We start from the raw sequence: 18108 nt of genomic DNA, 5'->3' as shown, positions 1-18108 counted from the left end.
CAACAAAAAATCAACAGTTCACTGTAAACGCAAACATATATTTGCATGATTTCAACACAGGATAGCACAGCAAAAAACTGAGTTTTCTGTCTGAGAATGTGGTATTTAGGGTACAGGTGAAGTTGGATACAGACATGATGTCTTACTATAACACATGAAAGTGTTCAGTGAGTGGAGGATGATTGGCACTGTACCAGTTTGAGAAAGCACCAGCAACGCCACTCTGGGAGTTGAGGGAGGGATCCACCAAAAATGCACTGGTCACAATGAACTGGTCTCCTCTGTCCCCAGATGTTTACATACTGCTGTGAAGAGATGCTAAACACAGGTAAACAAGGTCCTGTCCCAACCTTATTTTTTAAAGGTGTTGCTGCCACAAATACAAAATTACTTTATTTTTTTCTTAAAATGGTGAAATCTTTTTTTTTTTTTTTTTTTTTTTACATCTTATGCTGTCAGTTTTCTACAAATTAAATATGGGGTTACAAATACACTGCCTGGCCAAAAAAAACGTTGCCACCAAAAAAAAGGTCACACACTCTAATATTTTGTTGAACTGCCTTTAGCTTTGATTACAGCATGCAATCGCTGTGGGATTGTTTCAATAAGTTTATGTTACAAGATTTATTTCCATCCAGTGTTGCATTATCTTTTCACCAAGATCTTGCATTGATGATGGTAGAATCTGACCACTGCACAAAGCCTTCTCCTGCACATCCCAAAGATCCTCAATGGGGTTAGGGTTTGGACTCTGTGGGGGCCACTCCATGTGTGAAAATGATGTCTCATGCTCCCTGAACCACTCTTTCACAGTCTGAGCCCAATGTATCCTGGCATTGTTATCTTGGAATATGGCTGTGCCATCAGGGAAGAAAAAAACATTGATGGAATAACCTGGTCATTCTGTATATTCAGGTAGTCAGCTGACCTCATTCTTTGAGCACAGACTGTTGCTGAACCTAGACCTGACCAACTGCACCAACCCCAGATCATAGCACTGCCCCCACAGGCTCGGACAGTAGGCACTAAGCATGATGGGTGATCACTTTATCTGCCTCTCTTCTTACCCTGATGGCCCATCACTCTGGAACAGGGTCAATCTGGACTCATCAGACCACATGACATTCTTCCATTGCTCCAGAGTCCAATCTTTATGCTCCCTAGCAAATTGAAGCCTTTTTTCTGGTTAGCCTCACTGATTAGTGGTTTTCTACTCAGCTTTTCAGTCCCAATCCCTTCAGTTCCCTTCACATTGAGCATGTGGAAATGCTCTTACTTTAAATATTAAACATAGCCCTGAGTTCTTCAGTTGTTTTTCTTTGATTGAAGATTTTAACAAACGTTTAAGTGATCACCAATCATTCAGGGTTTTTTAGGGCCACATTTCTTCCTGGGAGACGTTGGGTTCCCACTATCCTTCCAGTTTTTAACAATACGTTGGACAGTTCTTAACCCAGTTTTAGTGGTTTCTGCAACCTCCTTAGATGTTTTCTCTGCTTGATGCATGCCAATGATTTTGACCTTTCTCAAACATCTTTTCCACAACCATGGGCTGTGTCTTTCCACATGGTTGTTGAAGAAATGAGAAGCAACTCATTGCACCACTTGGGGCTGAATAACTTGTTGCCAGCTGAAAGATAATTTATCCAACAGGAAGCTCATACCTATTTGCTCAGATAAATCCAGGTGGTGACTTTATTTGATCAGGCAGTGTAATTGTTTTCAATTTTTCTTGACATTTGCAATGTCCCAGCCTTTTTGGATATGGGGTATTTACATTAAACAACAGCATGACAACAACTTAGGGCCTCTTTGATCATGTGCACTTTTTTTTTTTTCTTAGCAAAATCATTTTTTTCATTTGCCTTTCAACCACAATTTCAAACAAGTCATCACTTGTCACCTGATGATTGTGGTTACCTGTTAATAACTGTGGCATCTTTATTCAGTAATGATCAAACAAACTGTAATTTATTTATGGGCCATTCCACTGAATCGGTTCCTCTCAGTCCTGTTAACTCATGTAAAAAGCATGTTAAAGAGGTGCAAACACTTCTAAGAATGACGCCACTATGAGCTAGTTTTAGCCTCAGGATGCTCTGTGACAGGCCCTGATCCATAAAAGTGGCAACCTTAGAGTGTTTGTGCTGTGATCTGGGGCTACATAGAAGTACCTCTTTGGGCCAGACTGAACCATGTGTCCCTCCGCCCCACAACCTAAGGACTTAAAGCTTTCAGAAGCACAGTGTAACTAAAACCATCCAGCCTAAATGAAAAATACAGGTTTAGATCTTTAAGTGACACACAACATTTTTCCGTTTCTGTTACTTAAACACAAGCGAGACTGTTTACTTTGTGGTACTATTTGTCCAAACCAGGGCAGTTGTTTCAGCAGCATTTTATTTTTAACAAACGGCGGAGCAGTAGAAAGAATAACTTTGGTGGCAGGACTTTCTTTGGGGAGCAGAGGTGTGAATATGTACATTAAACTCACTTCAACCCAAAAGCTATATTAACAGATTCATATTTGGCCACTTTGCCCACAACCAGTCTGGACTCCTCCACACTGCAGAGCACCATCACTGGGCAATAATGTATCAAGAGTGCTGAGCCTCAGGTCTAATAAAACCCAAAATGTAATAACTGACCCCAAAATTAATGAATCTGCGCCTGAAATGTTGTGACATTTTGCCTACAATGAAGCATTTTTTTATTTTTGGGTCATTTATTACTTTTTGGGTGTTATTATATATTTTCTTTATTTTTATATTTATTACTTTTTCAGGTTGTTGCTACATTTTGGGTTGTCATTATACATCGGGCTCTAACAGGCCTCAACTATTAATATGGTGCTATGTTAGCACACACACACACACTAGACCACACTTTACTAATAAACTGTTAAACTGTAAACGATTCTGTTTACTCCTACCTCAAAGCTGAGGGGGCAGGAGGGACAACTGGCAGCTAAGTTTAAGCTGCAGACAATCCTTAGTATAAGTAAGCTGCTGCACAATTCTTGAGTTATTTGGACTGTCCCTTAAAGAAATAATACAATATAACCACAAAAATAAGCTAAAATAAAGTTTTAAAACACGTTCACAAGAACTCACTCAGGCTCAACCAAACAAGCCACTCTCATCTCCACACACCCACTCAGCCAAATCAGAGAGAATAAGAGAATTAGAGAAAAACCACAAGGGAGAGAAGGAAACGTTGAGTGTTGAGAGAGATGAGCCGATTTTTACTGTAAACATTTTCGATCATTGGCGTTGGGGAGGAGTGAAAAAAGAGAGTCATGATAAATGCTGAGAATTGATTTATTGAAACATTTCAAATAATCCCTTATCTTAAAAAACCTTCAAACACTGATGTTATCATGAACGGCAGTGAAGAGATTTCCATCAGGATCTATGAAGATGATGTGTTTTCAGTTGGTTGCCATCTTGTCTCGGACACAAAGGAAAGCTTTCTTGGCACTACATGGAGCATCGTTGAAGATCTGCTTAGCTGTAGGAAAACAAGACAGCAAGTGTTCAGACACCACGCTCTGAGAGATCATCTTAATTCATTTAACAGTTAATAATGACAGTATTCATTGAAGGTCAGCACTTCTGAAGGATCAGATATTTTTTCATCCATAAAAGGTTTTAAACAGTTTAATATTCAGTGTGCACCAAATATTTTTACAAGAGTCACAAAAGAGCAATGAAAAGATCATTTGTACCAGTGTCCATCATCTCCATGCAGTTTTCTTTTCCAACGGTGTCACTTGGTTCACCTTTGCCCCAACTCGTGAAAACAAAGCGGTCACCTTTGCTAAATTTCCATGTACCAACCTGAAAAAAGGGAAATGAAAAAGAAAGGGAAAAAAGTTAGAAAAGAAAAGAAAGAAATATCACACCAAATCCAAGCCTCTGTGTTTTTGTGGATATTTGTAGTGCCTACACTTTGCAGTGACTTTCATTTAATATTTCTTTATATTTATAATCTGACATAACTCACTTACGTTGATTTTAAAGGCTCCAAACCAGGTTCGTATTGGTCTGCCTGCAAGTTGTTTCACCAACCCTCTGTAATAATCAACCTCAGCGTCACGGGGTGAAGCCAGATTGCCTCCTTCGGACACGCATTTCGTCTTAAGTAAGAGGCAGAATTATAATTATATATAATCACCAAATAAAGTGTTATAGAAAATATAACTATGAAGATTCTTGTAACAAAGCCATGCAGTAAACACAGTGTTATGAGTACCTCGGCAGCACTCCACTCCTTTGGGTCGTAAAAAAACTTGAAACAGCGATCCTTGTATGTTATCCATTCTTCAGGGCAGCTCATGCAGCAATCTTCAACATCGCAAATATCAGTTAGAAAAGCAATGAAAATTGTTGATCCTTTAAATACAAACAGATAAATAACGCAGAGTGCACATCAGCTGACTGAGAAAGGATGGAGAGTTATCAAACCCTCTGGTCTCTGACTGTGAGAGTGTGCTCTATGAGCCCTGTGTGTGTTTTTAGAGGATATAACCTCAAACTCCTCCCTCCACTTTATTTTCTCTCTTAAACTACATCACAGCTGATAGAGCTGCTGGAAGCTGCAGCTGGACTCAGCCTGAACACGGCTTCATCTCCAGCTGCTGCTCAGACAACCTATACAGCACTATTTCAAGGACAGACTGGAACCAGAACTGAGACCAGCTCAGGCCTTCAGAGCACTTTGACAGCTGGAGACCATCTGATGCTTGGCTGCAGACACTAAATATGACTCCATTATGACACAGAGAGGCCAGTACCTACCTGCTTTACAGTCCGCCTGTGAACACAAGAAAAAGACTATTATCAGTTTAACTCTCAATATTAAAGCTGAAGACATGATGTTGGTGGCTAAACTGAAAAGAAGATTACTTGGGGATTTTTGGAGAGGACATTAAACAAAGAAACAGAAAAAAGAAGCCGTGACAAAGTCACCACTGAGGGAGTTTGGCTTCCACAGTCATCAATAAACATGTTCACTTTCCAAAAATGTATGGTTTAAGATCTGATTGAGGAGTTTCTGAAAATTTCCCTATCGTGACCAATATGATCTGTGATCAGATATTTGTATTTGGAGCACACAGCTCAGCCCACAGAGCTCCAGAAGAATCCAACAAGACTTACATCTGCTCCCATCCACAGTCCACTGCTCAAGCCAAGGAGCACAATGAGTTGATAAGTGAGTGCCATCTGCAGGAAACAGAAAGAGCTAAATGTTAGCATAGCATGAGAGCAGAGTGATCCATTTGAACAGCCAGAAAGAGAAATGTCATCTTAACTAATAGAGCTGAGAGAAAGACAGGACTGAGAGAAGCTTCACCGCATGACTTCTCAAACGTCCCTTTGGAGAAATCACCTCTGAAGCTGGAACTTAACAATATCTGATTCCCTGTTGTTGGTGAATGTCTTCTAGTTTACATCTATTATTGTAAATTAAAACCAAACCCTTACCTTTTCCTGATGATCACATCAGACTGGATTTGTTTAGATGTGGCAGAGTCTTTATACATTCGACAGATGTTTAGATTCAGATATTTGCATATTATGAGGTATCCAGAGGACAATATTGATACTGCAATCAGCGTTAATGAGCGTATTAAAGCAGCTATTAGTTAAAATTGCACTTATAAATCATTTGGAGGGAACTTTGATCTGTGATGATTCTAGGAACAAGAATAACTAAGAGCAAACATGCCGTGAAAACTGTTTAACACACATATACATAAACCAACGTAGTCCTCCTGTAATTATGTGGTCTAATTATCATTTTTCCCAAATCATTATCTGATTTGCATATTAGGTAAAAACTTAAATAACTTATCAGTTGTCACCTGATAATTTTTGTGACTTTAATGCCTGCAGAGTTATTATTCAGTGATGATTAAATCAACACCTTGCAATTTACTTTTACCAGTGGTGAACAGTGAGCTCCACAGTCAGGCCTCAGCCATCACCACCAATAAACATCAATAAGACTCTCCGCAACAGGAAACCTATTCAACGTTAACTTTAGAAAACTGGAAATCATTTAGGTTTTACAGTTGAATTTCTTTTCAAAGCCCAAATCTGTACAAAAAAAAAAGGAGAGTATTTAACATACGTGAAGCGCAACGCCGCGCCCTTGTAGCATACTGCGGAGCACTTAGCTTCCTTTGTAATTTATCAGGCAAAGTCCACTGCCTGTGCTGCTGAAGCGCTGGCGCGTGCCAGCACGTGAAATACGCTTCAGGTCTTTTTTCCTGCGTGGCCGCTTCCAAACCTTGTAAATTCACTGTTGGTAAGAAAGCACTAGACAGAAAGTCACCCAGAAGATTAAAAATAAAACGCAATGCACGAACTGTAAAGTAAATTTGCCCAATATGTTATAAATATGTCACATCTGGAGGCAGGTGCATCAGGTAAACAGACGGTCAGAGGGTCCCAGATGCAACACGACGCTATGGATGAAGAGAAGCTGATCTTGGAAGTGGAGAAGTTCAACATTCTGTATGATCCCAAACATCCTTTTTATAGGGATAAAGGCAGAAAGAACAAGGTGTGGACTGACATATCAAAAGCTATGGGAGTGGATGGTGATCGTGTCATATCGCTATTCACACGAGAGTCTGTGATGCAGCGCTCTGCTTCCAGTGGGGTTTGACAATTGGAGCAAGACTGCGGCACTCTGCTGCACTACGCGTGCGGTGGAATTTAGGGGTAACTCTGCCGACATGGACATTGGCGCTCATCATCAGTGCTATGAAATCAGGTCCCATTATTTTACTACATGTCCTTGTAATAGAATTCAAATTCTTAATTTACATTTATAAGTTCCACAACACCCTTTAACTCTCCATAAAGGAATTATCAGTCTACGTCATCATAAAGATGCGCATACATTTTGACCACAGAAGCAGCGTTTAGTTTCATTCAGTCAGATGAGTTAATGTTTTTTAAGCACTAAATTCAACCTGTTAGCAAAATCAAAATGTACGGTTGTTCTGTGGTCAGTTGACAGAAATAATACTATACAACAGAGGCAACGTTGGTCACAGAGCAAGCAGTTATAAAATAAAAAACTTAAATTAAAACTTAACAGAAACATTTTATGATCAAAGCAAAATAATATTATGAAATGATGAACCAGTCTATTGAAGGAAGATGATTTCTAATTAATAACTTTATGTTAATTTGTGCTTACTGCGGCCATGTGATCATATGTGTACTTGCAGCAGAGCTGCTGAGAGAACACAGATCACTCAGTTCGAAGGGAGAATGGACACCATTAACAGGAAAGGCTTTGCTTAAAAGCTAAATGATCCATCTTGATAACCAATCTACTTATCAAATAACTGCTGAGGGTTTCTTTTAAGTTTCCAGCAGATAACGGCATAATATAACTGCTGAGTGTGCTGTGTGTGATGTGAAACGCAGGAAGGCCTTGAATTGGAGACAGATAGAGAATAGAAAGTACCTTGGGAGGAGACAACAATTTTAATAAGGCAGCATGAAAGTGTGATATGTGTGTGACTGTGCAATTAACCTTTCTTTTAAACACTGGCTGATGCTGGGAAATGAGAGGAGACATCACTGGCTCTGGCAGCCTGGCAATTTAACATATTAATTCTTCAGTATATAACTTTGCAATGCTGTGTTTATGTCCCTCACAGTCAGAATGATGCATCTAGGTACCTAAACATGGTACCTTTTGATTTTCCGTTAACTGTTACCAGGTACTTTTGACAGAAGTCGGACAGTACCTATAAAAGTAACTGATTTGGTACCCATTCCTACTCGGAACAGATCATAGATCGGAGCTGGAACTGGAGTTGGCCTTGGAGTAGAGGATAAACCCAACAATGGAGCTAGAGCCAGGCTTTGAGCTGAGAAAAGAACTGGCTCTGAAACTGGCATCAGCCTTGGAGCTGAGAGAGGGGCTGGAATTTGTTCTGGCGGGGCCTCCAAGTGAGGAACTGGTTTCTACAAGGCCTCTGCTGTGAGTGGTGGAGGACAGCACTCCAAAAAGACTGACGTTGGTCTGCTCTCTGCTGAGACCAGGGTTAGCTGGCGGGTGCACCACAGGGCCACATGGGTGGCCAAGATCACCACATCAAGCTTATTTCACAGAACTAAATTGAATTAAAAAAAAAAATAGAAATTCCAAATCCCTGGAGATCAGAGTGAGATGTAGTCCTTTGTTTTAGACGAACACTTGAACTTCTTTTTGTACACTTTGCCATACCTGACATAGAAGAAAGGATCATAATGTAATAATACATTCATAGTCTCTCAGCAGGACATCAACCAGAAAGAGATTTTAAGATTTAATAAATTATAACAGACTCAAGCAATACACTAATCACCAACTACTGACACATCTGTGGCCCTGCTGAGAGCACAGGCATGAACAACCACTATTAGGGATTAGTTGCTGATATAACAGGCCCTGCTAGAAAAAAAAAAAAAAAAAAAAAAAAAAAGAGCTCCTGAGGAGACTCTTTGATCTGGAGTGATCGTGTTAAGTACACAGAAGCTTGCACCATAAATCATACTCAAATATGTTAGATGATAATTAGCAAATATGGTAAAGGTAGTGGCTTTCATTGACAGAGAGGCTAAGGTTAGCATTTAGCTTATGTGACAACTTCTCAGGGAGATAACAGATATACCTCTGCAACAAAACAGGAACAACCCATGGCAAAAACATTACACAAAGACCACACCTAAAGCCTGGCTCACATAACTGGATTTAACTCAGATTCAGCCCTCCCGACAACTGCCAGAGAAAACTGATCCGGGACCAAAGTTGGGCCCAATGTTCAGTCCAGATTGTCTTCAAGTGTGAGCAGGTGACAGATCGATCTCAAGCCCCATGATTGTCACACGGACTCGTACGAGCCGCCTCCATCATTTTTAAACATGTTTGATATTTATCGGTATGGTTACACCATTCATTCTTTCTGAGGACAACAACAGCCAATCAGACCAATCAGAGACCTTATAAGAGACCGAATATCAGACAACAAACGCTCAGACAGCTCATATTGTCCGCTTAGCACATCTTCATCCAGATGCGTTTTGTCTTTTTTTACTTTTCTCGCTGCAAATAACTGCTACAGCCATTGCCGTCTCTGTTTTTTAGGGTGGGTCCGAATAGTCCTTCCTAAGTCCTTTCCTATCCACTTTACCTTAACCCCGATAAAAAACGTCACAGGGTCAAGGGAAGGAGGGGAAAAGATGAGAGGAAAGGAGAACTGCGGCCAAAGAGGAATTTGACTACACTTTCACTTTGATGTCATATTTATGTGACAACAATTACTTGTGACATAGGTAAGCCACAACAAACTACAATGTTCCGAAAATGAACTACAAGAAACACATTTGTCCCCTGCCTTATCTCACTGGGTCGTTTCGTGACCGGTTAACATTAACAATCCATGATCAGAGGATTTACCTGTGATGGTGTTTTGTCTGTGGTCATGCAGTGTGTGTTTCCTGCTCACAGCTGTGAGCTTCGTGAAAGCATCTATAAATGTTGACAATCTGAAGCCTGATAACACAAGAGGACTGTCTTGGATAAAACAGCAGACTGTCAGAAACACTATACCCCCTGTTTCATTCACTTATATCATTATAAACATTGTTTGAATTTATTATATATGAATATTGTAAAAGTCCTGATTTGTCCTTCTTTTATTGATTTTAATTAACATTATTACTTCTATCACTAGTGACTCAACGTTTTGGGTTATAAATCTTTTTGACATTCATACATCGTGAACACAATAAATACATTCAGGCAGACACATGTTAGTAAATGTTAGAAAGGCAACAGTACTCAAATAATTTCTGTCCCTTCTCCATCGTAAGTTTCCGTAAACTTTTGACAGGAGCCGTATTTATACACGTCACGTGCCGCAAGGCATTACGGGGCGTTTCTTCATCTTTCCTTTTGAAAAGGGTGGTCCGGTGTTTCCTAAGCTAAAGGAGATATTAAAGGAAGCAACAACCCTCCTTTCCTTAACTTTTGGAGAATTCAAACAGCACTTATCATGGCCGACGCTTAAATGCTTCCGGGTCATTTTTTCAGTTAGGAAGGTTCCTTATCAAAAAAGGACTATTCGGATGCACCCTTAGTGCCCTTTGATTCCTCCTGAGATCAGAGCTCCACAGTACTCTCGCTGGGCTCGAAGCACAACTGAAAGGCTCCAGGTCACCTGACTGTGTGCTCCACTGGCCCACTCAAGCCAGTTAAATAATACCTTTAAAAATAACATAATCACATAATTTTTGCTGCTCTGTCCCCTATCCCTCTTTCAACTTTTATCATAGATAACTTGAAACATTGTTGATAATTAAGTATTTAATATAGTCACAGTGTTATTGTAGTCAGAAATGTGGTCATGTCATGTCACTATTGATGTCTTCTTTAATATTTCAAGTGCACTTAGATTTGTCCATATGAAATTGTACCATTTTTTGATGTTTTTTATAGTTACCGAGTTGAAAATTTTTCTTAACACTTGTAAACATAAACCAACATAGTACCTCTTCTGAACATGTGGTCTCTGTATTTTTGTCCCAAATAATCATCTGATTTGCATATTAGGCACAAACTCGAATAAGTCATCAGTTGTCACCTGATAATTGTGGTGATATGTTTGTGCTTGCAGTGTCATTATTCACTTATTATCAAATTAACACACTGCAAAACTTAAAGGCTTTGTCATGTCATTTATTTATACACTTGAATGGCTATAAAAACAGTCGACACTTGCCACATTGAGAAATAAAATGTGGTCACAAAGGAACCATTGATGTTAACACGTATTAAAATGTGTTTGTAATGTGGCCAATTATTTCAGAATTGGCATTTAACATTTCTTTTTGCCAAAGGGCACGACCATGGCGAGCTCTCAAAGCTCTGTGTTTCACAAGCAGTGTGTGGAAAGGCTAAAACCTGCAGTTTCTTGAGTGTCCACTTGAGGCTGGCTCTGGAAGGTATATACACACCTCACACTAAGCCAAAGAAAGGCATTTTTCAAATCACAAATGAACGTATTTACAGCCTGGGACTAAAAATGTCTCCCGCCTGAATCACTATTTTCACTATAGAGGAATTATCAGTCTACATCATCATAAGGATGCACGCATCTTGACCACAGAAGCAGCGTTTAGTGCCATTCATTCAGTTGAGTTAGTGTTTTCTAAACACTAAATTCAACCTGTTATCAGAAAAAAAATGTATGGTTGTTCTGTGGTCAGTTTTTATCAACAATACTATACAACAGAGGCAACGGCTATCAAGTTATGACTGTCACAGAGCAACCAGTGTTTTGGAGTTAATAGCCACCAAGCTAACTGGACTAATATCTGTCCACTTGCTGATCTCTTCTGTCCACTCACTGCTTTTTCACAAACCTGGGGGCCATCAAAAGTGATGTTTAGTTTAAAAATGTGTTTTTTGGTGGTTAACTCCTCCACATCAGTTGACAAACCATTATACTTCACATTGTTTCTGCACCAAAGTTGCGTGCATATCCGGCGTTGTTGATGAACAAATAATCTCTTCATAGGCACACACTGTATAGGGGATTTTTTTGTAACTTGGTTCCACCCCTTTAAACAGTTTGATTTGATTGAAACATTTTGGTCCTCAGGGCAATAGTTAGGATAAAGAGGAAAGTTATGTTAGAGCTACACATTATCATTGTGTGGGATGGATGTACAGATTAATATTAAGTAGGCTCAAAGATACTATTTACCCAAACTAAAAAAGGAACAGCACAGTACAGTTCTCTCAAGTAAAAGAGTCCATCAGCTTGTGTCGTGCAAGCAACTGCTGAAACTGACCACAAGCCTCTGATCCCTCTGTTCAGAAAGCCTTTGAACAACAGTCCTCCAAGAATTCAGAAAATCAACACTACACGTGAGATGTTGTGGACATACCAGGTTAGCTATGCATAGTGGCCATAGCTGAAACATAGACATAGCATCTGCCACATCACCTGTCCGGCTCTGAAACTGTGAAATGAAGCCAATCCACGAACGCAGCCACATTTGCTATGACGCCGGCTGTGAGTTTCCTTTCAAACAACTACAGGGTGCCTGCCAGTGGCATGACCTGAGCTGTGCCTCTGATTCAATAATTAAACAATCCTAATAACTTCTAAACCTCAGAGATAGGAAAACAATCATTCATCGTACAGTGGGTACCAATAGTGAAATCAATGTTTAAGACCCAAGCTGTTTTTTTAACCGGGCTGTAAAGTAAATGCTTTTTAATGCTGCTAAAGTCTGTTTTTATGGCTGGCTGTGTACGTGACTTCTGGTCTTTCTACAGCCAGCCTCAAGTGGATTCTCGATGAACAGCCCCGGGTTCTCCGGCTTCCTCCCACAGACCAAAAACATGCTCAGGTTAATTGGTCACTTGAAATTGTCCGTAGGTGTGACTGTGTGTGTGAATGGTTGTCTGTCTATGTGTCAGCCCTGTGATTGACTGGCGACCAGTCCAGGGTGTACCCGGCCTCTTGCCCATTGACAGCTGGGATAGTCTCCAGCCACCCGCAACCCTGAACAGGATAAGTTGTTGAGAAAATGGATGGATGGAAGTTGATACTTCTATTGACATGATCTCAAGCACACCACTAGTTGCAGGCGAGCAACTGATAGAGATGAAATGCTAACCAGAATTAAAGATGCTACGAGGAGGATCCATTTTAATTGGACTGCCTCACCACCTACTGGTCCAGAGTCCCACGCACACTGTCGTAAATTACCTTTAGTGAAGCTCTTTTTTTTCTTTTCGCAAATAAAATGGAGATCGGATCTGAACAAATTTTATTTGTTTAAGACAGTGTTTTACTGGATACAGAAGTAAGGTATTCATCAGTAAAGTCACATAGCACTACGGTTTGGAACGTGACTTCAAGCAAATGTATTAGCTGGCTGTATGTAGCATTATCAGTCCCACTGTTTGGCGTCCTTACGTAGAGGTGCCAGACTAAACTGATCCGATCACTGATCCGAAGGTGGAGCTACAACACTGCCGTTGATTGGTTGAAAGAATTGTCACTTACCCTGTGATGGTGGCTGCATTTTTCCTGGCAGCACACAGACTTTGTTTGTTCTTTATTGTTCTTTGTATCAAAGAGTCAGATGTCAATCACAGAGAGGACGAAATGCTGGATTTTGTCCATCGTTGCTCTTTTTAACTGTGTCACATTTTTCTTCCTTGTTGGATTTATTAGCGGGGTACACTGTGTCGCGCTGAAAGACTGTACAAAGAGTGGACAGTGTGGCTCTGCCATTTACCATTGCACGGTTTTGAAGCCAAAATATCGCAGTCACAGGCGCAGCCATTGTAGCAGTTGTGCAGCCAGAGTCTGCGCAGTAGAGACTGTGAGGGATTCTGGGAAAATCTGAGTGGAGCTGGGTGACAAAAATAATAATAGTTTTTTTCTTTTGAGAGTCTGATCACTTCTTGACTCTACCACCCAACATATTTTACAATCCCCGAAAAGAATACATGAGAATGGCAGCTGTCAGTCATCGTTAAACCTTACGTGAAACCTAATTTTTAACCTTGTGTAACTACTGAAAACAAACCTTTTCAGAAAAAAAGAGGACTTGAATACAAGACAGCCGAATGATATCTTCACATCACCACAACAATTGGACGTAAGAAACATTTCTACGAGGTGTATTGATTTTCTAAAGTTTGACCACAGCCCATCTGGAATGACTGGAGAATCTGATTTTCTGACCTATACTGCAGCCAGTCACCAGGGGAAGCAGTTTTTGTGGCGACCTCACTTCGACCCGAGCAAGATGACGTCCATTTTTTTTTTTACAGACTATGGTTGCACTGCTATGGTGTCACGCTATGATCTTACCGATGCCGCCGTCGGCATCCAGCTTAGATGTTGCCCTCCATGGAAACGCAAACATGACCAAGCTTAACCAAGCCAATCCGTACCAAACCATACTGATCTGAGCCAGACTGCTTGGTGGAAACCGGACTACAGGGACCAGTGGTGCGTGACAAGATTGGAAGCATTTTGAAATAACCTGTAATATTGGTGCTGATAATCTAATTTTAAAGTGTAGATTACAATAAGGCATATATGTAGGAGGGAGACTAGAGCAGACCTGTCAGTTTTGAAGGGGACAGTGTATCGCAAACGCACGTCTACCACAGTATTAAACTAGAGTAAAAGTTGTTTACACTGTTAAGAACAATATTTTCACCAATACCTCTTCTTTGCTGAGTGTTGCCACAATTTCATGCCAGAAATTGTTCATTGTACAGTTTTTGTGTTGATCTCTGTTTGATGAATAAGATAAATGCCAGTGTTTTTGTACTTCCAACACGAGGAGCTCTTGTTTATCCGTAGGTCTCCACGCTGAGGTGAGAAAATTTTGGATGTGCCTGATAATACGGAAACTTGTGTGGACCTTGCAGATGCCTCAAGAATATACCACAATAAAGATCATCATCCCTGAGAGAGTGAGGAAATGTTACAGAGGACACATGGAAGCCATTTAGGGATTGATAAATGTAAGACAAGAGCATGTGAGGTTAATGTCCTGGCTGCAGATTAACCAGGATATCACAAATGAGGTGTTGAAATGCACAATGTCTGAAATATCGTGCAAACAATCCTGCAGAGCTGCTGAAGCCACACCCAGTGCCAAGGAGACCATATCAAAAGGTAGGTGCTGAACTGTTTGTGATGTACAAGACTACATGATAGTCACAGACTTTTATTTCATTTACCCAGAAGCCTGTAGGCTGCACCAGTGGCGTCGTTAGGCCTAATTTGAGGGGCTGAAGCCCCCCTAAAGTCCCATCAAGCCCCCATAAATGATTTGAGGTGATTTCAACATACTACTCAAACCCGCTGTGGTTTTTGCGGGAGATGTGAAATCGCAAACGAGTCGAGTCTTTTGTATAGCTTTTTCAAATGAACGGAGAGAACCAATTGACAGTCGTGACTGAGGTGTTCGTTCTGAAATGTGCAAGCAATTTGTATTCAGTATTGCATGACCTGCAAACAAAGGGCTGACACAGAGCAGTGAATCAAATATTTTTGTTCACTGAAAAGCGCTGCCCAAAAGTGTCGACTCGTTCGAGAACGTCCCATCTCCCGCGAAAACCATCCCGGTACTAGGACAACAAAAGTTACAAAACAAAGCCTCTGTTTAGTAGTGGAAGGAAATAACACTTTGATAGTAGAAGCTAGCTTAACTAATGAGGTAAAATCGACTCACAAAGGGCACTCAAGACCGTTTGGAGGGCTGAAGAGTTTATCTGTTGAGGCAGAGACAAGCTAAACTTTCATATTGACTCCCAGCGTTTGAGCTAAGCTAGGAGCGGTGGGCAGGCTTTATCCGTCTCTTCTTCCTTGTTACTGGACGGACAGTCAAAAGGATGGAGGCTATCCTCTTGTCATGGACTCAGGAGTAAAGGAAGACACAAGAAGTCTTTATTTAAGCCTTCAATAAAGAATGGATATCAGGAAGTTTTTCCAAAAAGTAAGTATTTATCACTGACGGTAGTTAACAATTGACTCCAGCCCCCCCGCTAACAGTAGTTTATGATTATTGTTATCATCATATTATTGTGATATAACAATAATAATACAGTAACAATAGTCACTCCACCATCCCTATTGATCTGTAGGAGTCAGGGCAGAGGAGCACAGGGAATGAGAGGGGAGAGACCTCCACTGGAAAGGTGAGTCTAAAGATAGAGTCATTTGTCTGTAGGACACTGAAAATAAATAAAATAAAATTTGAATAAGTAATATGGTAAAAATGAGATAGCCTAACTCGGTGGGTAATAAAAACAGCTATAGCAGAGCAGGTCATAAAATTAGAAGCGATAGATCTGGTCTAAAAAGGAGAAATAAAACGGGTTAAGAGGATCTAAATAAATAAAATAATAACAATAAATTATACTAAATACAATCAGCTGAAAGCCAGACTACAAAAGTAGGTCTTGAGTTTACTTTTAGAAAATATGAACAGTAGGAGCTACCCTCAGGTCTTGAGCTAGGCTGTTCCACAGATGGGGGACATAATACAACCATTGAATAGAAAGAGGCTTCCAAGTGTTTCAGGTACCATTAAAGTCGACTACCTGATGACCTGAGAGCCCTACTTGGCTCAATGATAAAAGCAAATCTGATAAATATAAAAGAGCAAGACCTTTAGGAGATTTTTTTAGACTAATAAAAGAACCTTAAATTCTATTCTAAATCTTTTCAAGTTACTTATGTGCCAAAGTTTTATCACTCTGACTTCAAAATACAAAACTATTATTGTGTTGTCTGCAAAAGTCATGGCATTAGCCTCTATGATGAGCAGTTATTAACTCTTCGTGTTGTTTTTCGTTTGTTACACATTTGATCATTTGCATCTCCTGGGGCTGAAGCCCCCCCTGTCCCTAAATCCTAGTGACGCCCCTGGGCGGAACACCACAACAGCAGAGGCTGTAATTAAAGTCAGAAAAGCCTTTTTTTCAGACATGGTGAGGCAAGCAAGGTCTTCACAGGCAATAGGCATCAGTTTGCTAATGACACATTTAAACTTTGTGCATTCTACACCAAGTCCTCATTTCTCACAGTCCAATGGTCTTGTTGAAAAGTAAGTACAGGCTGTGGAAAGACTGATGTACAATGCAAAGGATGTTTTTTTTTGGTTTTTTTTTTTTTTGAGTAAGTTCACTGTAGTTGCATGAAAAGGTTGAACAGTGCTTAGGTTACAATGTTTGCCATACTGTTGCTACATGTCATTGTCAAATTTTTAAGTTAACTTTTTTTTGCTTTTTTTTATTATCAATATCATTATTATTAAAAGAACTGTCAGGACTTTCTAAGTGATCTTGAAAAAGCCTCCCTCAAATATACTTGCCCGTTTGTAATCCACAACTTAGAAACAAGATCATCAGCATGGATAAAGGTTATATCAAAATACTATTTCTTAGCTACAGCACGCTGAAGTCTATGGCAACACCACGCCAGCTGACTTACTCTTAAGTAGTAAGAAGGGACATCTGAGTCTGAGTAACTTTGTAGCAATGGTGGACATTGGAGCCAAACTGTCAGACAGAAAAAGGACTGAAGACCAGAAGAATGATAAACAGGAGAGTGATAGAGCACGAGCTAATGGCTAACACAGGCTAAACTGTGTGTGCTAATGATGATTCCAACCCACAGTCAGCAGTTATTCTGCAGTGGTCTGTTCAAACTTGGGAGTCTGTCAATAAAATGAAGAGTGAGGTTACGTTAGCTCTGCTTGGTAGATGACTAGCAGGAGGATTCACTAATTGTAGACATGTCTCAGACCACTGGGCAGAGCCGGCTATTAAACAATGGTACAAACTTCCCAAGTCACGTTTCAAACAGCAGTGCTACATAACTGTTTTTAAAGTTGTTTTGTACAAAGGAAAGAAGTGTTAAAAATATCCATTCATTTCCAAAACAAACACACACCTTGGTAAGAATTCTCCATCAAAGGTGTCTCTGTAATCCACTTCAAACAGATAGTCCTCACAGCCCCTTTAATATATTTACGCTATTGATAATTGAATCAGGAAGTTATGTTGTGAGCTGAATAAAAGGGAGTCATAATGAATGCTGATAATTGATTAATTGAAGGCACCGTTTCAATGGTTGTAGTTTTTGTTCATCTAACACTTTGTTCAGACTCATTTACAGTCAGGACTGTTGTGGCATTATTCACTAAGGTTGATTTTCCCTCTATGATAAAAACTACTTAAGTGTGCTCTAGTGTTTTTTTTTTTTTTTTTTTTTTTTTTCAGGTGTTACTTTCTCACTTTGATTTTTAAATGATTAAATCTGTTGTTCTTGTCTAACTCTAACTTCTGAGCTGATCTTCATTTTGATCTTTGGCGTTCCAGAGAAGTCAAAAAGGGAGTCATAATGAATGCTGAGAATTGATTTATTGAAACATTTCAAATAATCCGTAATGTCAAAAAATCTTCAAACACTGATGTTATCAAGAACGGCAGTGAAGAGATTGCCATCAGGATCATTGAGGATGTGTTTTTAGTTGGTTGGCATCGGGT

General features: G+C 39.9%; 1 protein-coding gene across 1 annotated transcript; it reads right to left on the bottom strand.

Annotated features, from left to right (window-relative positions):
• Positions 1 to 3419: 3419 nt before the first annotated feature.
• Positions 3420 to 4453, bottom strand: LOC141789995 (galactose-specific lectin nattectin-like). Its single transcript, XM_074669616.1, has 4 exons — positions 4255 to 4453; positions 4010 to 4138; positions 3728 to 3839; positions 3420 to 3510 (listed from the first exon to the last, which is right to left on the bottom strand). Exons 1-4 carry the CDS (start codon positions 4336 to 4338, stop codon positions 3431 to 3433), a joined length of 405 nt encoding a protein of 134 aa, XP_074525717.1. The 5' UTR covers positions 4339 to 4453; the 3' UTR covers positions 3420 to 3430.
• Positions 4454 to 18108: the final 13655 nt, after the last annotated feature.

The sequence above is a fragment of the Halichoeres trimaculatus genome, unplaced genomic scaffold, assembly GCF_033239565.1.
Source record: "Halichoeres trimaculatus isolate MK-OKI-2021-1 unplaced genomic scaffold, fHalTri1.1 fHalTri1_scaffold_5, whole genome shotgun sequence".
In the NCBI taxonomy this organism is placed as follows: Eukaryota; Metazoa; Chordata; class Actinopteri; order Labriformes; family Labridae; genus Halichoeres; species Halichoeres trimaculatus.
The sequence above is the reverse complement of the archived record's forward strand: the minus strand, read 5'-3'. Positions and strand labels throughout refer to the sequence as shown.